The sequence below is a fragment of the Suncus etruscus genome, chromosome 16 (genome assembly GCF_024139225.1).
Source record: "Suncus etruscus isolate mSunEtr1 chromosome 16, mSunEtr1.pri.cur, whole genome shotgun sequence".
Taxonomy (NCBI): domain Eukaryota; kingdom Metazoa; phylum Chordata; class Mammalia; order Eulipotyphla; family Soricidae; genus Suncus; species Suncus etruscus.
The window spans coordinates 47,564,625-47,591,222 of NC_064863.1; the positions used below are offsets into that span (position 1 = coordinate 47,564,625).

Below are 26,598 nucleotides of genomic sequence, written 5' to 3' on the forward strand. Positions count from 1 at the left end.
CCATTATTTCTGTTAAGAGGAAAATGCCATTTCAAGATAGTCTCTGAAGATCTGGGACCTTATGGAGAGGATTTTTTCCTAAGTGAATTTTGGAATGACATTTGCCTATAATGCTCATTGTTAATTTTTTTCCTATCATAATCTATTTTATCATCTGGTTTTCATAGGAGATTGATTACTGCTCAGTAAAGTTTGAATGAGTCTGCAGATTCTGAAACACTAAATTTTCAGTTTCTCTTTGTCTTCAGTCATAGTTTTGGAAGTGCCAGATGATTTTTTGGGGCATGGGTAAAAGGAGAGATTACAGATTGAACCCAGAGTATCAATCACGATGCAAGGTAAATTCTCTATAACTGAGTTATATCCTTCACTCCTTGAAACACAAATGTTAGATGCTGGGTGCCTTGAAACACAAAAGTTATATCCTTGGCCCCTTGAAATGTAGCTACAGCAGACCAGCAGGTCCTTACTTAATGTCAGTGTCAAGTTCTTAAAAACTGTGACATTGAGCTAAACAAGAATAATGAAAGCAGGAACTCCAACAATGCCTTTTAGTTCTGCATGGGCTGAAATTATGTTCTTCTCATCAATTTTATAGCTAAACTATGTGAATGGAATGAGTTATTTGAGGACCTACTCTCCTATAGGTAGGCTGAGTTAGGTCACATCTCCACCCTTCTTTATCTTACTGACCAGTGATAGCTAAGGGTATCTGGTATATGGAATCAGAACACACTTGTTTGGAAGAGAACACTGGAAAACATTTGTCCATCTGGTAAAAGGGGATATATGATTGACATTGTCATTTTCCATGTTCTCTTTTTTAAATTCTTTCTTTTGTTTGTTTATTTTGGTGGGGGGCACACCCGGTGATGCTCAGGGGTTACTCCTGGCTATGCACTCAGAAATAGATCCTGGCTTAGGGGACCATATGGGATGCTGAGGGGATCGAACCACGGTCCATCCTAGGCTAGCACCAGCAAGGCAGACACCTTACCACTCTGTGCCACCACTCCGGCTCCTCTTTTTTTAAATTCTCTTTGTGTGTGTGTGTGTGGTTTTTGGGTCACTCCAGGCAGTGCTCAGGGGTTACTCCTGGCTCCATGCTCAGAAATTGCTCCTGGCAGGCACGGGGGACCATATGGGACACCGGGATTTGAACTGATGACCTTCTGCATGAAAGGCAAATGCCTTACCTCCATGCTATCTCTCCGGCCCCTCTTTTTTTAAGTTCTTAAATCTCTCTCTCTCTCTCTCTCTCTCCCTCTCTCTCTCTCTTTAATAAGGACATACCTGAGGGTGCTCAGGGCTTACTCCTGGCTCTCTGTACTCAGGAATAACTCTTTGCTGTGCTTGATGGACCATATGTGGTGCTAGAGATCTAACCCTGTTGGGTGCATGCAAGGCAATCAGCCTGACCACTTGAGCAGGAGACAAAAGCCAGCACACAAAGGAAGACTGAACAGAAAGAATAAGCCTGAATTCTCAATGCCAAAGCAGCTGCCAGCACCAGCTCTCCTTCTTCTCCAAGTAAGTAAATCCCTTTCTGGTTAAGACACTGTTGCCAGGTTTATTATAACCTGCAGCTGAACACATTAATTACTGATACCCCCAGTTGCTGCTCTTCTGCAATCCATCTTTCCTTCTTCCCCACTGCCAAGGCTCCCCCTTTGGAATGTATTAAAATATCTGCAAACAGAATACAATTCGTGGGCAGGACAGATAGTACAGGAATAAGGAGATAGTCTGGTGTGCTGTTGACCCTGGTTTTATCCCTGACATCCCATATGATCTTTTGAGCAAAAGTCAGGAATGATCCATGCATCACCTACCCCCAACAAAACAGAACCTTCAAATCTCAAAAATGGCTGAGATATGTTCCTTTATCTCTTTGCTTAAGAATTCCTTGAATGTGACGTAAATGAGTGTCCCTGAGAATTTTACTATCTCTTGGTTTCTTTGGCAGCATCTATAGTTCTGCCTTCTAGTCCTTACAATACCTCTTCATTTCATAGACTTCTCAGTAGGTCTCATACACATTCCATAGGGATGAACAGTCACAAATGAGCAAGCCTATATGCATACAAAACCAGATTTCTCCAGCATCAACTGTATCCAAACACAAAATTTAATCTGTTCTTCCCGAAGTGCGTACATTTTTCAGTGATTTAAGAGCCTTTTCTTTCATTTTACTTATTTTTTTAAAGAAAACAAATGAAAGCAGTGATATAACATGTCTTTTAAAAACTTATTTTTCATTTTTCCCGTGAGTGGAAAGATGTGTTTATTTCATTGAGCAAAACCAACAGATCCAGGTACTAAATTGTGCTTTGGAAATTAGAAATTGGAACACCTGAATCAACCAAGTTAATTGAAAGTACTCAGGGAATAATTCTTTTCATGCTACATTAGACAAGTACCCTGCCAGAACTAGGAAGGGAAGTGACTTTAATTAACTAAAGCAACAGTTTTAGCTGTTCTGGCTCGATTTCTTCAAAGACACATCTATAGCTTAACAGACAAATAAACAAAGGCATTGCCATGTATTAGGAATATTTAGCATAATTCAAGATTTTGAAAATGTAGCAATTCACAATACATGGAATTTCATGAAGGAAACTTTTGTGGGGGACATCAGGATTTGACCGCCTGTTGACCCATGAGATGGCCCTTTGGGGCAATTAGTGATGTCTCAGCCCCCCTCCCCTTGGAATGTGCCTTTTTAGAAGCTGCCAATTATACATTCTTGAGTTAGTAATGTGTGGAGACTATCATCTGGGGGCATATATGGCTGGACCAAGTTATGGTCTCTATAAAAACTTTCTAAGATTTGATGGGAGAAGTTGGGGCATGGGAACAGAAAACAACTCACCTGTGGCAAAGACAAGCTTTGTAAATGGTCAATGACGATAGAACCTGAGGATTGGTTTACAGAATTACCCCAAAGGTAGTTGGGGGTGTGTGTGATTGGTAGGGGACCAGAGACAATGGTAGAGGGGAGTGGGCAGTCTAGTGAATGGTGTGGTATTAGAACATTGTATGCATGAAACCCTCTCATGAATAGTGCTGCAAATCATGGTGCTTCAAATAAAAAATAAATAAAAGACAAACTTGTAAGTTCCTTATTTATTCAAATACCTGTCTAGCAATGTTTCATCTCTTTGCCCTGGACCTATGAGGGTCAATTTCTGATTACTCTCCAAGAGCTTCTAAAAAGGGTGCATCCTAAAAAGAGATAGATTGTTTAGGAGAGGAAATTGAACCCAAAGATCAATAAATACTTCAGGTGTAAGGGATAGAATTATAACATTAACACTAGTTAATGGTAAATGTATATATCAACACAAAAAGGTTGCATTACTGTAGCAAAAAGAAATGATTAATAAAAAATAAAATCTTTCTGTGTTTAATAGGTCCCAAGGCTCAATGTTAGCTTCCCACAGCTTTTTATATGAGCACATTTGTGTGTATCAAGGCACACCAGCTCACCTAGAATCCTGGATCCAGCTTTTCTGAGTACTCTTACTTAGGGCTCTGGGCATTCTCCATACTTAAGATTAGCGGCCCTTTTTATTTTATTTATTTCTTTTGCCTGGTTCTGCACTCAGGAATCACTCTTGGTGGTGCTCAGAGAGTCATATGGGATTCTATAAGATGACTCCCAACTATTAACCCAAAACAAAGGCATTCCCCCAACTTCTTTCTTCCATAAACCTCTTCCTCTAATATATAAAAGCCCACTGTATAGGTACCCCCCTCTTTTTCTTTCTCCTCCTACCCCTGGTATTGGGACTTGGTTTAATAAAGAGATAGGAGTTCTGGCTTTTGGCTCTGGCAGACACCTTAAATTGAGAAGTCCTGAGAAGTCACTGACTGCAGTATTCTCTCCTGATTGACTTGGCTTATTTTTTCTTCACCTCTATCCTTCTCCTTCAGATCCCTTTGTGTGCGGTTTAGAAACAGAGTGCCTGGGATGATATCACAACTTGTGGCTTTTATATTACAGGATGCTGGGAATACAACCTGGGTTGGCCATGTGGAAGGCAAGTGCCCAACCCTCTGTATGACTGCTTCTGCTCAGGCTGCCTAGTTTATAATGTAAAGATTACACTTAAGACATGAAGTTCTTGTGAGGACTAAAGTTGTCACCTACATATTCATGTGTATGAAAGTTTTCAGCTATGTTCTGTGAATCTGGGACATAGTTAGGATTTCTATCTCCCTGTCAAGGGTAGGGAAAATACTGCCAGAAAGAGTGCATGTGGCATCACTGCTTTAGAAGAATATTTTCATAACTGTTGCATTACTGTAGCAACAGAATAAGCCTACAAAGAAATACGGTTGCAAAATGTGCTGAAAATGGAAGGTCTTAGGGAAAAGAAAAATAGGCCTCACCAATCTCTTGAAGAACCCAGGGAGAGCTCTAACGGCACATGCAGTGAAATGTGAAATCTTTCCCAGTTTCATTAAGCGAAACTCCCTGTGAGGGGAGAGTCACACTTTCATAAGTGAGACTGAACAAGAGGTCCTACCAGATCTGAGTATTGTGAATGGAGACCATATTCAGAGAGAAAATGATAATCAACATGTATCTGGTTGTAGTCCAATAGAGTCCTACAGCCCACTTTCTAGTGGAAAATACTGAAGATAAAACTCTCAGACTTCATGAACTTTGCATTTCATGTAGATAGCTGCCATTGCAATACTTTTTTCCCCTTTGATTTGCTTTTAGGATCTCACTTGTCAGTGCTTGGGGCTGCTCAGTATCAGGGGATCAAATAGTGCCAAGGATTGAACCCAGAGCTTTCACATGTGCTCTGGTCCTCTGAGGCATCTCTCTAGAACTACAATAGACACTTTACCTTTTCTTTTCTTTTCTTTTTCCCTTTGGGAGGGGGCAGGTATTCAGGGCTTATTCCAGGGTCTGTGCTTAAAAGGTCACTCCTAGTGGTTCTTGGGGGCTCACATATAGCATCAGGGATCAAGGAGGGTGACCATGTGCAAAGTAAGAGTCTTAATCCCTGTACTTAGCTCACCTGCCCCCTAACTAGACATTTCCAAGCTACCCCTAGCATGGATGCACCTGCTTGAGAAGAGCCCAAATTTAATCATGTATGAAGGCCTGTTCTTTTCATTGCCCTATTATGAAGCTTATGAGCAGCCAAAAGGACTTTAAACACGGGACAAATATTATTGCCAATTGACAACTTTCCTGTTCTTGTTGGAAGTGTTCTCAATGATTTGAGCAAAAAACTCCAGATGCCTGGCAATCTTTTATGCCAACTAGATAATTGAAAAGGCCCTTGGGATATTTTTGGTCAATTATTACACATTTCATGAACAGGAACTGGGGTTAAGACACAATTCTCAATAATGTCATTGAAGAGGGACTGTGACAAATGCCACCCAAGAGTGAAGCTAATTAAAAAGTAATTTCTACTGTATATTGGTTCACATTGCTTTTGAGCTTTCATTTTGTAGGGGAAAATGTATCTAAATTATTTAAAAAAGGCCAACTCTGAACTAGAATAAAAAAAATGTCATATGTCATTATGTATCCATTCATCCTCCCCTTCGTTGTTGGGTTGTATTGGGAGAGGTTTGTTTGTACACTTGCTTCTGGTGCTTACATGTGCTTGGTTTGGAGGAACACAGATCATATCAGCAGTGTGAGGGACGGATTGCATTCTTTGATGCGGGGCAGTTCTGTGGACTGAACTGGAAAACCTCACTCATGCAAAGCTGTTGCGTTATCACTGACATATATCCTTGGCCCTTAAATGCTTAGATTTAGAATCAATACTTCCCATTTGGAATCAATACAGAACAAGCTGGAATGATAGGACAGAAGGTAAGGTGTTTGTCTTGCATATGGTCGAGGCTGTCAGTCTGATCTCTGGCAGCACATAGGTCCCTCAGATGTGAGCCCCATTATTCCCATCAAAATGAAGGTGATATTTATGCCCAAAGATGTGATGTATGCATTAAAAGGTTATTTATGACAAAACAAGACTGGTATAAATTATAGTTCATTCAAATGACTATTCAACATTAGGGATAATATTTAGAAAATATCCTAAACATATGAAAAATAGGTCTGAATAAAAAGGAAGAAGTAAAGTATATCAAGAATTGTGGGGAGCCGAGCTGATAGAACCTAGAACAAAAGGGTGTCTCAGAAGTCCCTGACCTTGTTACCCACTGTGACAAGAGGCACTCATGCCCTGAGGACAAAGGAAATAGCTAAACTCTAAAGTACATTCAAAGCAGCCATCCACCCAGCCAGAAAGAAAGTTACACATATAGAACTTGCCTTTGTGTTAGCAAAAGATTAATGTGTTTACAGCTGATATTTTACTTATGCTTGCTGAGTAAAATTTATAAGATCCTGTTTGGTAACGTTTTACAGGACTTGTGCTTTCAGTACAAACAAGATGTTTTACATGTGCTCAGGTCTACCTCTTTACCCCTCCCTATTTCCTGCCCCCAGCTTATGCTGATAAGCGCTTGCAAGCTGTAATTGGTGGAAAATTGAGTGACGTACTTGTAACACCTCCCATGACGTATTTTGCCTTTAAATACTAGTCTCCCTGGGCAATAAATCCTTTTGAACATCGTGAGTTGTCTTAAGCTCTCTCCTTATTAACCTCTCAAGTTTACTTCACAGATCGGCTCTGCTCGAGGGAACCCACAAATTACTAGCGACCTTCATTCCCACACCCCCGAGGGTCAGGGGTCCCCCATCGAGGGTCGCAAAGAATAATATCAACATATATGCACCAAACATCAAAAGAATAAAATGTAGAATAGATATAATAGAAACAAGGCAATCTTTGATTTTAGTAAATTCTACAAATCTTTAAAACATTTTTCCTCAGTAACAAAAGATATTTATATTGAAAGTGAATTTAAATGAGTCCACATTTCCAGAACTCATAGAAACTACAGAATAGCAAATATTACATTAATAAGGATATTAGTCTTAAAATTTAAATTAGAATTAATTCTAGAATTTAAACTCATTGTGGTTTGCTCAAAAAGCAAAGCACCTGGGATCAGAGTGAAAGTACAGCAGAAAGGGTGTCTGCCTTGTACATGGCCAACCTAGGTTTGATCCCAGGCATCCTTTATGGTTTTCTAAGCATTACCAGGAGGAATTCCAGAGTGCAGAGTCAGGAGTGATCTATGGACACTGCATGTATGTGACCCACAGACAAAAACTCCCCCCACCAAAGCCCTTCAAAAAACAAAAAGTGAAACACCTGACAAAGAATGTATTAGAAAGAATCTCATAAAACCTTTGCACCTACTTGGTTTTACACATCAGCTAGGGACTGAGATAGAGCAAAATGAAGTTCCATCTTGTTTTAGCACTTACCATCTTTGAAGTTTCTTTGGGATCAACATTCTCTCCTTAAATCAATTTTGAGTAAACCAAAAAAAAAAAAAAAAGTCACATGTATACTTCAGAACTTCACTTTAGGCAAACTAATAATAATTCATTTATACCATCTAGCTATAGTCATATAATTTATAAGCTCATATAGTTTGCAACTTAAATATAATGCCACAGATGTAGATGAATATTTGTTTTTGATTAAAATTTAAGAAATGAGACATGTATATGCAAATATGAGTGTGCTTTTCTGTTCCTATGCATTTTTATTGACTTGCCAGGGACTGTTTAACTTGGTCTGGCTGTTGCTTCTACATCTCCACCCTTCATGAATCCTTAAGTGGACCTCAGGTTTGCTTCTTAGAGATGGGGGAACATTCTCTTTCTCATCTATGCAAATATCCTCATTTATGTCACCCAAATAACATCTAGAAAAAACAGACACTTGAAAGGTCCAGGGGCTGGCTCAGTACTAAAAATGCCTGCTTTTATAAGCTTGAGGCCATGAGTTTGATCCTGGGTACCTCCCACCTGTGCCCAGCATGGGTGTCCAAGCAAGCCTGCTGTCTGAGAATCCCCTCCAATCCCCAGCCACAAATAAAGTATATGATCTTGGGTACACAGTTATGTTTGTACAAGCACCTCAAGTAAATGTGTTGCCCCTAGTGAGTGGCACAGGAACAGGATATGCAACACAGATCCAGAGTCATTGTGTGTCATGAAGCAGTTACTTTGTGCTGAGAAGAAAGTCACATCCTTCAGGGCTCCAGTGGGAGCATCACAGGCACTATGGCTCTCCCTCACCACCTGGGGCAATGCTTCAGTGCCTGGTTTGACTTCCTGGTCATGTCCAGCTCGGTCCATCCTCATCATTCACCTTTGTTTGTTTGTTACCTAACAATGATCAAGGCTTACTCATGGCTCTGTACTTGGGAATTACTTCTGTTGGGTCTCAAGGGACTGACCACAAAGGATTCTGGAGATTGAATTTAAGCTGGCCACATGCAAGGAAAGTGCCCTACCCACTATACTATCACTTTGGCTCTATTCACCTTTTACAATCTGGATTTGCATGAAAACTTGTTGCTCTCAAATAAAATCATGATATAATTGATATCATTGATAAATATAAAAAGGGGTGATATAAACAGAAACACACCAGGTTTTGAATGGACTGGTTAAGGAAAATGTGACTAGAGGCTTATTGTAACATACAGAGTGACAATCTGATGCCATACTTCATCCAGTGAATGTCAAGTAGAGTCAGAGGTACCCTATTAGAAATCTCTTTAGTGCTACTTGTTTATTCATTGTTTGTTTTGGGGCCACACCAGGTGATGGTCAAGGCTGATTCCTGACTCTATTCTCAGCGGTCACTCCTGGTGGAGTTGGGGGGGGGGACACCATATGGGGTTCCAGGATCAAGCCTGGGTAGGCCGCATATAAGGCAAGCTCCTTATCCATTGTATTATCTCTCCAAGTGCTACTTTTTTTTAATTTACATTTTATTTATTTATATATTTATTTCTTTTTAGAATTTCTTTATTTAAGCACCATAATTACAAGCATGACTGTAGTTGGGTTTCAGTCATAAATAAAACCCCCCTTCACCAGTGCAACCTTCCCACCACTAATGCACATTTCTGTGCATTCTGTGGATGATTTTGCAGTTTAAAACTTCCCCAAACATAGAGCTTTAGGCCGTCTAGTAGTTCTAAAGAAAAGAAGACTCTGCTGTGACTGAGAGAAAATAAGTGTTGAATAAACTTTGGTCAGTTACAGACAATCAGCTGATGGGTTCAATGTAAAAACAAAATCATTGATAAATATCAAAATAGGTGACATAAATAGAAACACACACATGCACACATATACACACACCAGGTTTTGAATGGACTGGTTAAAGGGACTTTGATTGGAGGCTTACTAAAGCCTGACCACATCATTTCTAGGAGCAATCGTGACAAGAGATTTTCCTCTAAATCCTGGACAGAGCCATCTTTATCAAGCAGAGATTCCAGTGGGGCTAACAGAGATATGGAGAAAGAGGGATTCTGCCAGTGTGTGGATCCCTTCCCCTTTCAGCAATACACCTTGCAATCCATTCTTGGCTAGTCAATAACAGTGGATATGAGTGCCTACTATATCTCAAGGACAATTTAGATGAAGGGACACAACAGTGAAGGAAACAGGTAAAAGCACCAAGCCCATGGTGAGTTGTGTATCTTTAGGTGAGAAATTTCTTTCTTTTGGGGAAAGGAACACCCAGAAGTACCCGGGGGACTGTGTGTGGTGCCAGAATTTGATATACTGTTTCTGCTGCAGTCACAGCCATATGCCAACCTGCACTATTTCTCTGGTCTTAGGTGAATACTATTTTCTTTGGTGGTGATGGTGTTTGGGTCACACCTGGCAATGCTCACTGGTTATTCCTGGCTCTACATTCAGGAGTTATTCCTGGCAGTGCCTAGGGAAGCATATATATGGGACACTGGAGATTGAACAGGGTTGGTCTCGTGCAAGACAACTGCTCTATTCACTGGACTATTGCTCCAGCCCAGGCCTTACAGTACTTGTCAGTACTTGTTTTACAGTACTCTGGCATCCAAACAGTTTGGAAGAACAACAATCTTGACAGGTACTGAATTATTTCCATACTATCTGATTCAGATAACATCACTGCATGAGTAGGAAACTAGCACAGAGCCAAATGCCAAGCTCCCAGCCCTATACTGAGAGAACATCTTTTCTAGGGCTTACATTCTCTACAGAGTATGAGCTATTCGGGAAGGTCTTCCTGTAACACTACACTACACTATACTTTAAATAAATGGTTACTCCAGGATTATAATATTCCTAAAGAATAGGGGTACATCCTAAGTCACCTCCAAAATAACTTTATATATATTTAAAACAATATGGCTGAACATTAAATCATCTGAAGATTTTGAAAGCCCTCCTGCCTAAGTCACTAGCCTACCACAACTTCAATCAGAATCTTGAGGAATGCAGACACCGGCATTTTGTACTAGGAAATTCTGATGTCTACAGACAAGATCAAAACCACTGCACTAAAAGGTGACAGCCCACAACCCTAGCCCTAATCCTAGCTAAATCTTATACAAACCCTTACCCAAGTATAGGCAAAATTGACTAAGTAGCCTAAATTGAACAATCACCTATACCTAACTTCCATTTTCAATACTACACATAATCAAGCCTAACCACTAAAACTTATATGAAACTTAACCCTAACCCTAAATGTAACCCTAAGCCGAATTGTATACCAACTTTATCCTAGCCAAGGTAACTGAGCAGAGTGAGGAAGCTCTGATAGCCCTGGCCCCAACCCTAGCCCAGCTGAAAACTGGGCTGAGCCTTGATCTCATCCATTCCTGCTTTTTTCCCCAATGGAGGTCTCACAGCAGCAGCTGTCTAATGGTCTGTTTCTAACTCAGACTGTCCTGCTGCTTAAGCAATTCTTTTGCTTTCACATGTTCTAGGGATTCTTGAGGCAAAGTAAGGGGGTGGTGTGGGCGAGGGAGGAGAAGAGTGTTCCCTGGAAAGCAGAAAAGCAATGTAATTGGTGCAGCTGCTCAGAAATCCGCCGTTGGATTTCTGGTTTCTGAGCAGAACGCTTGAAGAGTCCCCATGGAGAAGGGAGTCGTTCTGAAATTCAGAAAACTTCATTTCTGTGTGGTCTCTTTCAAAACCTTCTGAATATTCCAGGAGATCTCTCTCCCTCCCTCCTCCCTCCCTCCTCCCTCCCTCCCCCTCTCTCCCTCCCTCCCCCTTCCTTCCTTCCTTCCTTCCTTCCTTCCTTCCTTCCTTCCTTCCTTCCTTCCTTCCTTCCTTCCTTCCTTCCTTCCTTCCTAATTTTTATTGAGACCAATGTGAATTTCACAGTTATATTTAAGGTACAGAGTGAGAGTGCATTAGGGCAATTCCCACCACCAGTGTTGACCTACCTCCACCACTGTTCCCAGCATGCATCCCGTACCTCCACCCTTAGCCCCCTAGACTGCTAGTGTAACAGGTCCCTTTTGTGTATAGCTTGTTGTGGTTTGGGTCTCTTGATTCTATTGTCATTAACTTTGGGTTCGGTATTTAGGTCTGATCATTTTTTGTTTTGTTTTGTTTTTGTACCACACTCGGTGACACTCAGGGGTTACTCCTGGCTATGGCTATACGCTCAGAAATCGCTCCTGGCTTGGGGGACCATATGGGACACCGGGGGATCGAACTGAGATTCGTCCTGGGTCAGCCACATGCAAGGCAAACGCCCTACCGTTGTGTTATCGCTCCGGTCCCAGGTCTGATCCATTTTTTATTTCCACTCAATGCTCATGAAACTGCTTTGCCTCCAGGAGATCTTTTTTTTTTTTTTTTTTTTTTATAATATTTTCCCCCTCCCCTTGCTTGGGGGAGTTAGCCCAGAAAAGAACAGATGTTAGATCTAAAGCTTTCCCAATGCAACCACTTGGCCTATTGGCCTGTTCATCTGCTGAGATGTACATGAAATGCCTTTGAGCCTCTCTTGCTCAAGGGAAGAGACAGTCTCTGCACCCCCTCCCTGTGCCCCAAGCGGAGGCAGCCCTTCTTGGAGAAACACAAGATGAAAGCCGGGGTGATTGGAGTCAGCTGCATTTTCTGCCTGTTTGCATATTAAGGCGCTCTTTTTAGTCTTGCCTTTCAAAATCAAAATGGATTATGCTTAATTAAGTTTTCAAACTCCTACATAAATTTTCTTCTGCAAGTTGTCACCTGATGGACCAAAAAAAAAAGAGCTTTAGTTCTTGAAAACACAAATTCCCTCAAGAGAACTCCTACCATGACCTGCAGCTTAGATGTGGAGTAAATATTATTATTTCAACCAGGACAATTGATGAGTGACAGGACCTGGTGGCCTGGCTCTGAGTCAGTGCTCAGCTAAAACCACTGGAGAAAGTGAGCACTGGAGAAGATGATAGTTACTTAGCAATTTTCATTCTCCTACCTAGTCACAGTTACCAGAAGGGTCTGGCGGATGAACACACATCACATCCAAGTCCCCTAACTGCCCCTTCAGAATCTGTTGGTACAAATCGAGGAAACTGGTGCTCAGGTTTGCTAGACACTGAAAGAACTGATGGTAAATGGAGTTCAGGGTTCTGAGGTCTCCTCTACAGATATTCACTCATTCATTTGTTCATTCATTCATGAAATACCATCTTGAGGCCAGAGAGATAAGGCTCCTGCTTTGCATATCACCTTTCTGGTTTGATCCCAACCCATAATTCTAAGCACTGCTTTCAGCTAGGAGTAATCCCTCAATACCTGTTGAGTGTGGTCCAGAAACCAAAAAGAAATACGGTTTTTGTGCTATAGAAAGCCCAGTTGACAAAGTGCAATCTTTACATACAGGTGGCCTGGGTTCTGCTGCCACCATTGCATGGTCCTCCAGCAGGCTGGGAGCAACCCAGAGCACAAAGTCAGGAGCAACCTCCCTCAGCCTTCCCCAGTCAAGTATAGCCCCAAAACCAAAAGATCCCACCCCATTTCATTAGCTATAATATGACATCTATTAAAGGCCTACTAGACAACAACAAGCCAATTAAATTATATCATAATCTGTTATTTTATGTAAAAAGAGCTAATTAGATGATAATGTAGTCTCTTGTTCATTGGTAAAAAAAAAAGGTAATCAAAATAACTTATTCAAGTATTCTGAAACTTGTTCACACCCAAGGTAAGTTCTTGTGAATCACTTAACTTCTGTAAAAGGCTGATTTTGAAATTATTTTCTCTAATCAGTCCTCTATATATCCATATATATATATAGATATCTATATATATATAGATATCTATATATATATATGCTACCTATCTATCCATATAGATATATGCTTCTTTAGGTCTGTGTGGACACAATATATAGTATAACAGAGGGTGAACCCACCTGTAAATAACAGAGCGGTTATTCATTGCTGACCCTCAGTTTCCTTCTTTGGAAACTGGAATCACTGTCCTTACCTTCCTGGGTGCTGTGAGCAGCACAGAGCAACCCAGGGAGCCTGCAGAGGCAGTGAAGCACGGAGACTGCTACTTAGACCAAAATGAAATTCCTGATCTTCCCCTTACAAACCAAAGGAAGAGCTCATATGCAAGTGACTTCAGTCTACCAGGTGACTGAACCTGTGCTCCAGACAGCTTATATGGGACTTCTATCTCCCCTCAGTAATTTGATTTTGGTAATAATCATAAGAAGTTTATGTCTTCCTCCCCTCCTTCCTCTTTTGGCTTTTGGGACCACACTTGGAACTGCCAGGGGCTACTTCCAGCTCAGTACCTTTGGGATTGGGGACACACACAGATTATGAGATGTTCAAGGGACAATGCAGTGCCAGGAATCAACTCAGACCTCCGAAATCCAATGCATAAACTCCGGGCTATTGGATTATCTTTCCAGTCAGTGGCCCTGAACCTGTCTTTTTAGACATAAAACTTTTTGCAGACCTGGCCTGTTTTATTTGTTTTGTTTTGTTTTGTTTTGGGGCCACACCTGGCAACGCTCAGGGGTTACTCCTGGCAGAATCAGGGGACTATATGGAATACTGTGGATTTCACCCGGGTTAGCCATGTGCAAGACAAATGCCATACCTGCTGTGCTCTCACTCTGGCTCTGGGCCCTAGCCTGCTTTGGCACTGGTAAATTTCCTGGATAGCTGCTTCTCTGGTAACCTACTGGTTGTTGGCCTCATGGAATGGGTTGGGGTGGTATTTGCACGTGTGTGTGTGTTTGTTGGGGGTGGTGTATGTGTGCATATGTGTTATGGTGGTATTCGGGTGTGTGTGTATATGTGTGTCTGTTCATGTTAGCTCTAGCTGTTTCTACTTTACTTTATTCTGTTTCCTCTGTAGAGCGGTGAAGTCAATTCAACAAATGAAATTTTGCTCAAAGGCGCCAGATCATACTGCATTAATCCAATTTAGGAAGACAAGAGAGTTCCATCACTTAGCATCAATTTTAAGTCAAAAATAAACATTTTCTACTTACATGATCAACCCTGCCTTTCTTCTCCTGATCTCCTCACTTTATCTTGGGGAGGGATTGTAGTGTAATGATTTTGATCTGGAAAAATCCAACCTGGCATAGACTTGGCAAATTTCTATAGTCATATCTGGCCATATCTCACCTACTTATAAAACATGAAGGGTTTCAGGAAAATATTCAAAGCAGACTTATTTATTTACTTAAAAGTCTCTTTCAATCTCAGAATCTTCCAATGTTGCCAGTCTTGGATCTAAACTACAGTAAAGGTTATGCATACATTCTTGGTTTAATGGTTCTGTCCACAACAACTTAGGGATCTCCCTTTTAATAGTTGCTAGAAACAAGCTGTTATTTGTCTTACAACGAAAGCCACAGATGCAGTCTGTTCATCTGGGAGGTAGTTTGAGGTAAAGGAAGCACCATAATCTTATCCACAGTGGGAGGAATTCTAATAAGGGAAGGCCAGCTTGGCCTTGAGTACTAGCCAAGGGTGTTTTGTCATTAAACTCCCCCAAAGAGCACCTTATAAGGCAGTATATTTTTTTAAAAAAAGAAGGCAAGTCTACAGTAAACCTTGAAGACAAGTCTCCAGGGACAGGATGGAAATTATATTTAAGGCTGACAATAAAGGCCACGCCTCTTATTCTTTCTGTGTCACATCGCCAGGGTGCACAAATCTCTTCCAAGTCAGAACAACTTTTCCCAGATGCTTCCCCTCCTTACTGGGCTTCTCTCACAGCTCCTCAAAGGAGACTCCAGACAGAATTTCTGATACCCACAGGGCCTTTTCCTGTGCTCAGCAGGTTTTACCGACAAGTTCTTCCTGGTGCATGATCTAAGTGTGCCTTTAATTCCAAGTCTTTTGATTCCCTTTCCTGAGGACACAGTAGGTCATAAATCTTCCATTTAAAGACTTGTTCTTTGGATTACTTTCCTAAATAATATAGTCTTATATCCCTTTATATTTGGAAGGATCTAGACCACACCCGCCTGTCTCAGGGTTTATTCCTGGCTCCAGTGCTCAGGGGACACTACTGGCAAGGCTTGGAAGTGCTCAACTGAGGTCAGCCTCCTGCAAAGCAAATACCTTAATTAATCCCTTACTCTATTCTAAAGCAACATTGGGTTTCTCCAAATCTGTTCAAATGCTAATGATTAAAACTGGGTCAAGTGATAAGAAAGAATCAGTGATCCACTAAATGTTCTAAATTTTTCTGTGCTCTAGAGGGCAGTGAAGGCCAGAGAAAATATGTTTGTTTAGTTTTTGGGGCCACACCAGTGGCACTCTGGGAATACTCTTGGCCTGGTGCTTGGGGGACCGGTGGTACCAGCGATCAATCCTAGGCCTCCTACATGCAAAGCAGGGGGTGCCAGCCGTTTTGTACTTTCTGTCTGGATCAGAAAGATATTTAAAGCACTTCTGTTGGCTGGGGTTTATTCATCTGAATGTGACTTTTTTTGTTTCAGAAAGTGTTAAGGAGACAGGATGAGGAAGTGCGAGAAAAAGTTTTCTCATGTAAGGAAGAGAGCTGGGCTGGTCAGGGAGCAGGTGAGACAGGCGAGGGTGCTTTGCGTGAGTCTTTTAATAAGAGAAAACAGACTTCGTCCTTTCACTCTTAAGTGACACAGTTCATTGGGACCTGTATTTGACAATGTCTCTAAAATCAAGGGAGAAACTATAGGCCCTTTGAAGAAGGCATCTAGGGATTCTTGTAACAGCTTCCTAATGGGAGACTTAAAATTATTCCCATTCAATCCATGGTCAAACCATAGGCACCATTAGAGACAAGTTAAAAGCTCAGATCCCTGGTTGAGAGATAGTTCAGGTGTTAAGGCACTTGTCTTGCATGCGACTAATCCAGGTTTGATCTTCAGCACCACTCTGGAATATTGCCAGGAGTGATTCCTGAGCACAGAGCCAAGAGTAAATCCTGAGAATTACTGGATGTTCCCTTCCCCAAAATAAAAAAGTTCAGCTCCAATTGTATGACTCAGTGGCACCCATTGTTCTTGTTAGTAGCTATCCTCTCCTCAGGCCTTAGGGCCTCCCTCATGAGGCTCTGCTAAAAGTCCAGTTCTCCCACTCTGCTGGGCAGCACCACAAGGTCCCAGCTAATGCCCCTTCCTTCCTTCGAATGCTATACTAACCTCATACTAATTCTTCACAGCTAATTCCTTCTCTTCCTTGTGCTAGTGAGATGTGAAAAGCTGGCATGTATGATGCCATTTTCAAAACAAAGCTGGGGAGCCATTTAGAAAATGCATGTGTACTGTTTGCATTGTGTTTAAGACCTTTAGACTGGGCCCAATATAATTGTTTTAAGAAGCCACCAAGCCAATAATTGTTTGAGTATTTATCTGGATATGAGGACAGTTGGCTTTTTGGTGATGAATCAGAAACCAAACATGAATAACAGAAGAGTTTAGGCTGTTAAGACTCATTAATCTTTCCTTAACGATTTACATCATCTTTCTCTTTTTTCCCCCCAAACAAAACACCATATGAATTTTTGTTTCCTCTTGGACACATTTTATCTTCTTCCAGAGAGGTTTCCAAACTTATTTGGCCTCAAATCCCCTTTTCAGAAAAATACAAAACAATCAACCTCCTTTAGACAAATAAACAGAAAGTAACCCCCACCTACAAATGAAACTGGCTACTGCCACCTCCTGGATCATTCCAGAAGCCCCACTCCCCAGCTATCCTAGGGAGTGCATTCACTTTAGAAAACACTTTTCCATCTGAATCTATGCACCCCAAACCGCCAAATTGCATTTCTTTGAACCCATGAAATACTTCATTTCCCTCATTTTGCTCTTTATTTTAAGACTATGACACATTTGCATGAAACAATTCCTGGTTTTCTCTGCAATCATGAGTTAAGAATCCCTGACCTCTGGAATCACTGCCCATTCTTATGGTATAACTGTGTTAGTTTAACAAAGTATTACACTGATTTGCATTCCCATGAGATAAATCAGACCACTCACAATTTCATGCCACTTTGGAACCCTCAGTTTCAACTCTCCACTAAGCTCTATGATTCTGCTGCCAGTCACAGTGCATTTTTTCACATCATCAAACAAATCTCTGACACTCGTTGGGTGCTCTACAATTCAACTCAATCCTGACACTGTTGCCCCTGAAATACACCAAGATTTCATAGGTTAAGTCTTACAATCTGGTCTCCCTTTAGGATTGATAGAAACTACAGCAAGGTATGTGACTGAACAGAATTCAACCTCTGGTATCCTAAGAATGATCCCTGAATACAGAGCAAATAGTAAGGACTGAGAACATCCAAGCATTTCCCCTAAACAAAAAAAAAATTGATCTCCCCTTCCAACTCACCCTCATTTCAGTCATTAACTATGAATCTAAGTTGTCACCTGTTCCCACCAACTAGTGGGAAGTCTGAGATTTCAACAAATCCCTTCTTGCTAGAGCAGTTCACAGAACTCAAAGCCAAATTTTACTCACCATGTTACTAATTTATTAAAATTATATTAGCCTTCAGTTTAGGGACAGCCAGGTGAAAGAGGCATTTGTATCAAGGCATGGAAAGTGAGTGGGTTGGACATGCTGTCCTCCACATGTTCATCCTCCAAAAGCCTTTCAAACCTGTTTCCTCTGGGATTTTATTGAGGTGTCATGTCAATACACGTCTATGATTGTTTAAATCACTGGCCATTTACTATTGAATTTAATCTTCAGTTCCACCTTCTTCCCTGGAAGTCAGATGAAACTGAAAGTTCTCATCAATTAAGCACAGAGGAGGCAACACTGGCATTCAACCCCTCATCTTTCTTTGAAGGGAGGATGTATGGGACCATATTGAGTACTGTCAGGGGTTACCTCAGCTCAGTATCTGGGGGATCATTCCCAGAAGTGTATGGGGAAACCAAGCCCAGGCCTCCTGCATGCAAAGCATGCTCTTCAGCCCTTTGAGCTCTCTCTCTGATCTCTTAGCTCCCTTCTTTAGGGAACAAAGACCTTAGAGGCTTTCCAAATGCTACCTCAGTCACATACTTAAGGACACTTTGGTATTTCTCAACAATAGAACATTCCAAGGGCTTTAGAGTCAAGTTAGCAGAAAGAGACAGAGATCAAATAGTACATACAGATCATAAGTTCCCTCCAATTCACCAAAGTGTAGTGATACAACATGAGTATTTATTTGTTTTGATTTTTTAGGCCACCCCTGGCAGCACTCAGGGAGTTACTCCTGGCTCTATGCTCAGAAATTGCTCCTGTCAGACTTGGGATTTGAACTACCGTCCTTCTGCATGCAAGGCAAACACCCTACTTCCAGACTGCTTAGAAATTGCTCTTGGCAGGCTCAGGGGACCATATGGAATACTGGAAATTGAACCAGGTCCATCCTGGGTCGGCTGTATGCAAGGCAAACACCCTATCTCTGTGCCATTGCTTTGGCCCAGAACATGGGTACATCAACAAATGTTGTAGACTCATTAAAAACAAATCTACAAAGAGCCTCTCAAAGAACTTTCAAATGAATCAAAATAAATTTTGGATAATCAAAATCTTGACTGAAACTTATTCCACTTAGAGAACAATGTTTTTTTTTTTGGGGGGGGGTCACACCTGACAGTGCTCAGGGGCTACTCCTGGCTCTATGCTCAGAAATTGCTCCTGGCAGGCTTGAGATTCGAACCACTGTCCTGCATGCAAGGCAATCACCCTACCTCTATGCTATCTCTCCAGCCCCCGAGAACAGTTTTTATTGTTTTGGACCAATTTGAAACAACTTCTAGCCAGGAAGAGTATGTGGAAACATCGGGGTCTGGGGACCCACCTAATGTTAAGAGCACAGACTCTTCTTAGATGTAGTTTGTGCCCTAGATCTCAGAAAGGTCAATTCTATGTAAGATAAAAAGGGAGCAAGGAGGCTCAAGAACCCACTGTGTGTTTTCCTAAGTGTGAAGGTACTTAAAAGAAGACTTTGAATAAATTAAATTTGATTGTAGTTGAGTTGTTATTTTTTTTTAAACTCAGCAGATTGAGTGAGTAGCGTGAACCACCTTTTTGGCTCCTAATTTACTTATTTGGTTTCTGAGCCACATAGGGGCTTTGTGCTTAGTAGTGACTCTTGGAGGAGCTTTGAGAACTACTTGTGGCACCAAGGATAGAACCCTGGTTGATTTCATGCAAGCAAGTACCGTTAAGACCCCTTTGTACTCTTTTCCTGGCCCTAAACTTTCATGGTTTTGATGAACAAAGTCAGTGCATCTTTACCACTACTAAAAGGTCCCAGATGCTTCTCTGTATCAGGCAAGACATTTCCTTAAGAGGATTCCTCTGTTTCATCAACAAATGTTTACTAAGTGTCCCTCTTCTACCCAAGATGTAGACCATCCTGCAGGACTTTCCAGTCTAGAATTGTACCAGACTTTCAAGAAGGCAGCTGGAACAGTGTAGAAGTGCTGAACTAATTCTAGAGTATTTTCAAGGATTCTTGTGGTCCTTGCTGAAGTCCTCACTTGCTTGGTTCATTTCAATTCATAACACTCATCTCCCCATCCTAACCTTATCTGCTGTATCTAATAAATAATGCTTATTTCTGTCTCAAGCTGTTTACTAGGAGAGTGTGATTTTTTTTTTTAAATTCAAGTATGCTTACCATTGAGACCAGAAAGTGACTGACAAAGTACTATTCATTCATACAATGTATATTTAAGTATTTACTATTGCCAGACTCTGAACTAGGACCTGGATTGGATCAGAAAGCAAAGATTTCCTTCCCTCATTAAAATAATGGAAAAGCTTTGTTCCTGGAGTATAAAACTGAGAATGCAAAGGAAGGGGGGGTGATGAGAAAAAAGAGGGGGACTAGATGTAACATAAAAATATTGGTGTGGATCTTGGGTACTTGGAAGTGGTGATTAAAGTAACTGTGTAGATCAAAATCCGAAGTGTTAACACTATTGTTAAAACAATGTGAGCCAAACTAAGAACTATAATAATTAAATTAAAAGTTACCCTTCCCTCGTGTATGCCAAATTAAATAATGACAGTGAATTATTGAGTGATTTCTATTGGTAATCTACACAATACTGAATCTTCATGACCACTCTCTGGTATAACTTGATTAGCATTATTGTAGTACACGTGAGAAAACTCAGACCCAGAGAGATCACCAACTTGCTCAGGGCTGACTAAATGGCATAGTTAAGATTCATAGCCTGGGAGTCTGTGTTTTAGAGCTCAGTGCTTTGGCTGTTCTGCCAGAGTGCCTTTTGCTTACACATATATCTGCAGTGTGAGAGCAAGAAACATTTGCTGGGGAAAATGGCTGACGGCCCATGTGGAATTGGAGAAGAATCAGGATGTCACTGGGCTGGAGAGCTAAGAGTCAAAGAGTATAAACAGAGAAAGTGGGTGATCCTTAAAGGCTGTGTTCGAAGAGGGAAAAATGGTATTGGTGAGGGTCTGATAATAGGGCTGGACTGCAGAGGATGGAATCCCAAATAACAGAACAAAATCATGGTCAAAATTTATTCTCATAAACCCATTAAGGTTGTGTAAAGTTCATCCTTTACTGTTACTAAGGTGGGGGGACACTTAAGAATATATAAATTGGGGCCAGAGAGAAAGATGGTTAAGACACAGCCTTCTATTTCTATGTGCTGACTTGGCACCACATGGTTCTCCAAGTTACTTTGGTTCTCCAGGTACCTGGAGGCCCTGAGCTGATCTAGTTAGCTGACAATTGTAGAAGATTCCCTGAGTCCTTTGAACATTGCCCCCACCCACCAAGAGTGGATGAATTAAGAATAAATACTGATTTCACAGGTACAATTAATTCTGGAGGAGAATAAGGGGATAGTATCCGAAGGAATTAAGGTGGTAAAAAGGGATTGTCATGGAGCTCAAAGAGAGTGGAATATGGGGAAAAAAGTGTAATGAAGACCCAGAATAAATAAGCAGAACCAGGTTATTTTCCATTGTCAGCTTCATTATGCATCTTTACTTCACTATATTAAGTCTTTATAAAACGGAATTATCAAATCCACTCCCCTATTTTTTCTGGTTTCTCGAGACTTCACTAAAATCCAGTTGCACTACACAGAGAAAGACAAAAGATTTGAGACTATGTGTTCATTAGTCTTTCAAGCTTTCAAGAAGATGTCTTTGTCTCTTCCCAGACCCAAAACACAAGCAGAACTCTCCCCTCAGAAGGTGAATCTGATAAGAGGGGAAGATTCCAGGGCACCAAAACAAGTGTTTTGGGAGATGAATTTGCAATCTGTGAAATTACTTTCTTAATTAGCAAGAAGAGATCTGTTTTGTGCAACCCTGGCTGTAGAGCACCTGGCACAGCACGGCCCCAGGCTAGATGTACAAGAATTACATATTAATGAAACAAGTGTGGGGTTCCTTCCTCTCGAACCTCCAGTAAGCAGAAGGCAGTTTTATTCTGCAAGTCGAAATGGTTGGAGGGTCTTAGAAAACTTTTTTTGGTTTTTGGGCCACATTTGGAAATGCTCAGGGGTTACCACTAGCTCTGTGCTCAGAAATTGCTCCTGTCAGATGCAAGGGACCAAATGGAATACCTAGTAGCAAACCTGGATTCATCCCAGATCATCTGTATGCAAAGCAAATGTTCTACCGCTATCTTTGCTATCTTGGCTCTCACTCCAGCCCATTTCTTATTCGTTAAAAATTTTTATGATAATTGAATCATAGTGAAATAGTTAAAAAATTGTTGATGGTTGATATTCAGTGACACAACACTTCAACATGTTCCTTCACCACTATTCCTTTCCTGCCACCAATTTCCCCAGTTATATTTCTTTTGTTTATACTTATTTAATTTTTTATTATTTTTGGTGACACCCATCAATGCTTAGGGATTACTCTTGATTCTACATACAGGAATTACCCCTGGTAGTTTTCAAGGGATCATACAGGATATGCTAAAGATAGAACCAGTGTTGGTCGTATTCCAGGCAAGAGCCTTACCTGCTGTACTATTGCTCCGGGCACCCCTAGTTTCATTTCTTATTCTTTGCAAGGTCCTGATACTAAAGGGCACAGAGCTAAAGTGTGCTCTGCGAGGGATTGCTTCTCTGCCAAAACACATTGAAAAGGCTATGCAGTGGGAGATCAGCTGTTTGTCCCATTTGTCTCTGCCATGGGGAAGCACTTCTGTGGTGTTGATTCTTTTCAGCTCAGCCACCTGCAGGAAGTGGTCTCAGAGCCCATCTCTCTAAAACTTCTAACATTTACTCAAAGATAAATATTTGTACCCTCAAGGGGTTTGGAAACTAGAGCGGTAGCCTCCATGGATGGTGAAAGTCTGCAGTAGCAGAAAGGCTGAAAACAACTACTTTACCACCTTGGTTATAAAACCACTGGCCTTATGGACAGGTGTTGGTTCACAGGTGTAAAAAGTGCGAAAAACTCGGCTTTTGAGAGATGGTGAGAAGTTAGGTGCATATAGTAATGAGGTTGTATTGTAGAAGTTGATTAATTGCAGTATTTTATCACCATGCTGTGAGTGCAAAGGGATGTAAATCACAGAAGAAATTGGGATAAAATTAACTACAGGGGCTGAAACAATAGTAAAATATGCAGAGCATTTGTTGGCACCCCATACTTTCCCTGAGCACTGCTAGGTGTGACCCCCAAACCCTTCAAAGTATCCCCAAATCCAACTAACTATTGGGACCTAGAAGATAGCTAGTCTATAACTTATGCTCTGCATTTGGGAACAATCAGTACTGATTATTCCGCCAAACACTATCAGGAGATTAGAAGTAGTTTTCCAATGTTACTGGTTATGAACCTAAAACAGACAAACAAAAAGCAAACCTAATCTACCTCCTTAGCTAGAGACTGTAAAATGATAATCACCAAGTTAAATGTTTGCTCCGTTAAGGCAAATATCAGCAATTTGGATAAATTAAGGGGGGGGATTTCCCTTGGAAAGTTTCTAAGAAAAATCTTAATATTGGAATGAGTTTATAAACTATGTACATGTCATGACTGAACTGATAAGTTAGATCCAAAAGAACAAATGACTATTTCTCTTGGGAAAGGATGTGCATTGTTTTAGGTTGAGCTTTTCTATGCTGAAGGTGATGGTGACATAGTTAACAGTAAATTACCCAATTGAAGCTTTTTCAATAGTCACTCTGAAGTGGGTGACATAAGACATATCAGCCTATGGACTTCTGGGAAAAGCTCTAAGGGAAGAATTATTTGGAAAGTTTGGAGGAAGTTCAATCCTTGTTAAAGAGGGAACTGCTTCTGTCCTCTCAGAAGAACCTTCTCCCTCCCTTTATTCCCTGGCTAGAACCAAGAATGCAAAAGCCAAGATTTGTTGGATGTCTGACTTTCCTTTGAAAGTAAGTACTGCCTATGGAAAATGTTATTTCAGGGAGCAGAGTAAGAAAAAAATATAAGTGTTTTCTCCGACTTCTTTGCTAAGTCTGGTCTCTGCTTATTTTCTCCACTCATTTATGGCAAGCTTGGACTTGTTTGGAATAAAATAAATGACAAATTAATGTCAAAGGCATTCCTACTGAATAGTGCAGTCTGAGGACAAATTACACAAAAAAGGTACAATTAGGAAAAACAAAATCATTTCCAAAAATTACGTAGTAACAGACTTCTTCAAAGTCATAGTCTTTTATTTTTGTTCACAAATAATTAGTAACTTTTCCTAAGAACCTTATAATTTCTTAGGGCTGGAGAGATAATACGGTGGGTAAAGGCTTGCCTTGCAAGCAGCCGACCAGTGTTCCATCACTGGCATCCAATATGGCCTCCCAAGATAGCCAGGAGTGATTCCTGAACTTAAATCCAGGAGCAACTCCTGAGCATTGCCAGGTGTGCCCCCACCTCTCTGTAATTTCCAATAGGTGGATTCCTTAATATTAGAAAATCATACAACCTATTACCAAAAAAATTTTTTTTTCTAGAAATCACTCCAGGCAGGCTGGAGGGACCATATAGGATGTCAGAGATTGACAAACACCCTCCCTACTGTACTATTGCTCTTGCCCCAATTTAAAACAATTCTTAACAGGGCTGGAGAGATAGTGCAGTGCATAGATCCATTGCCTTGCATGCAGTCCACCCAATTTTGATTCCCAGCATCTATGTGATATCCCTGAGCCAGCTAGGAGCTATTCCTGAGTGCAGAGTCAGGATAATCTCTGAGCAGCGGTCGGTGTGGCCCCAAACCAAATAAAAAAAGAGAATTCTTAACAATCTAGCCAATTAGATCAGGGATAAGCAATTTTCTTTTTCTTTTTTTGTTTGTTTGTTTGTTTTGTTTTTGGGCCACACCCGGCGGTGCTCAGGGGTTACTCGTGGCTGTCTGCTCAGAAATAGCTCCTGGCAGGCACAGGGGACCATATGGGACACCGGGATTCGAACCAACCACTTAGGTCCTGGATTGGCTGCTTGCTTGCAAGGCAAACAGCGCTGTGCTATCTCTCCGGGCCCAGGGATAAGCAATTTTCGACAAGTCCTGTTACTTGGAGTGGGGTCACATCTAAAGGTATGAGGAGGCTCAAAATATTTCAGGTATCAAAGTGGAGCCCCAGGGTTCAGATCATTTTGGCAGTTTCAGATCAACTTTGGCAGTTCCTTTGTCATCCAACTTCCTTTCCCATTCCTTGACAGCACTTCTGTCTACATCCCTATCCGAAAGGATGAGAAAAGTGGTATCTTTGCTTTCTCAACAGAAAGGGAAAAGCTTTATCTAAAGGAGCATGAATCACGGGGCGAGTTTGGGTTATGTTGGGGGTCAGAGGCAATGGAAAAAATCTTCTATATTTACACTCGCTCTTCAAGTTCTCATTTTTCTTTTCTTTTTGTTTTTGTTTTTAAATCATGGAAACTCCATCCCCACACATTCCAAACAAGATGCTGGTGGTGGGGAGTGAGTCCCCATACCCCCACCTCCTCCCCTCTAATCCATCTCCCCGATGCCACCCGGACGGACTAGGGTCTCGGGCATTCTCGGGGAGCCCGCCCCGTCGGGTCGGTCCCGCAAGAGGGGCGCGCAGGGGTGTGCCCACCTTGCTCGCAGGTGCCCTTGCTGACTTGGGTGATGGCCCGGTCGCCCCGACTCTCGGCGCGCAGGCTGGCGGCGCGCAGCTGGCAACCGCTGGGGTAGGTGACGCCGTCGCTGCCGCACACCGGGTAGCGGCTCTTGCACACGCACACGCCGCTCACCACCGCGCCGCCGGCCGCGGCCGCTGCCCCGGCTTTACCCTTCCGTCTCTTACGGCTCTTCACGCACTCCATGCCCTGCGCGCAGTGCGCCCGGCCCGGCCCGCCGCCCCCGCACGGCTCGCCCTCGCCGCGGGCGCACACCGGGCAGCAGCCGCACGCGTCGCGGGTCTCGCCCAGCGGGCATCCGCGCGGGGGCAGGGGCGGGCAGGAGGCCGGCTCGCAGGGCCCGCACGCGTCCGAAGAGGAGGAAGAGGAGAGGGGCAGCAGCAGGAGCAGCAGCAGCCCGGCGGCCGCGACCAGGAGCAGGGCGCGCGGTGCGTGCGGTGCCATGGCGGGACGCGGCGGCACAGCGGCTCGAGTCGGGGCCCGGGCACGCCGGTTCCTTAAGAAACTCGGAACCACACCCCGGGGCGGCTCTCCCCGCCAGCGCCGCCCCTTCCCGGGACCGGATTCCTGGGGGTGCCCCATTCCCACCCCACCCCATCCCACGCCGCGAGGGGTGCGGCTGTTCCGGGCGCGCGGTGTTCCAGGAGCGACTCCCTGGACTTTTAAGTTCTGAGTGGTCCTCCTCATTCATACCCCTGAAGTTTCTTGCTCTACAACAATCTATTTTTTTTTCATTTTAATATTTTTTTGATATTTTTTTCTGGCCCAGAATCCACAGGGGAATTTTGTGTACCCGTTGGTTGGCCACAGGCCCGGGTATTGGGGTGCAGGCTCCAAAGGAGGTATTAATTGGTGCCAATCTCGGGTTTAGGCCTTTCCTCCTAGTGCTTGCTGGTGCCAAGTCAAGTTTCAAGTGTGAGTCCTGGAGCTGGGTGAGAGGCACGGAGCACCACTGAGACGTGGAACACCCCAGTTTTGTTTTATTTATTTATTTCTTTGTTTATTTTTACCAGCAACCCTTTTTTCCCCGTTTCTCGAAACTTTCTACCGTTCTTCCTCAGTCTTTAGATT

General features: G+C 42.2%; 1 protein-coding gene across 1 annotated transcript in view; it reads right to left on the reverse strand.

The window, feature by feature from the left end:
• Positions 1–26,101, reverse strand: part of IGFBP7 (insulin like growth factor binding protein 7) — a 73,176-nt gene extending 47,075 nt beyond the window's left edge. Inside the window, exon 1 of the mRNA XM_049789951.1 lies at positions 25,485–26,101. Coding sequence (XP_049645908.1) covers positions 25,485–25,971 — 487 coding nt within the window. The 5' untranslated portion in view covers positions 25,972–26,101. The remainder of the gene's footprint in view (positions 1–25,484) is intronic.
• Positions 26,102–26,598: the final 497 nt, after the last annotated feature.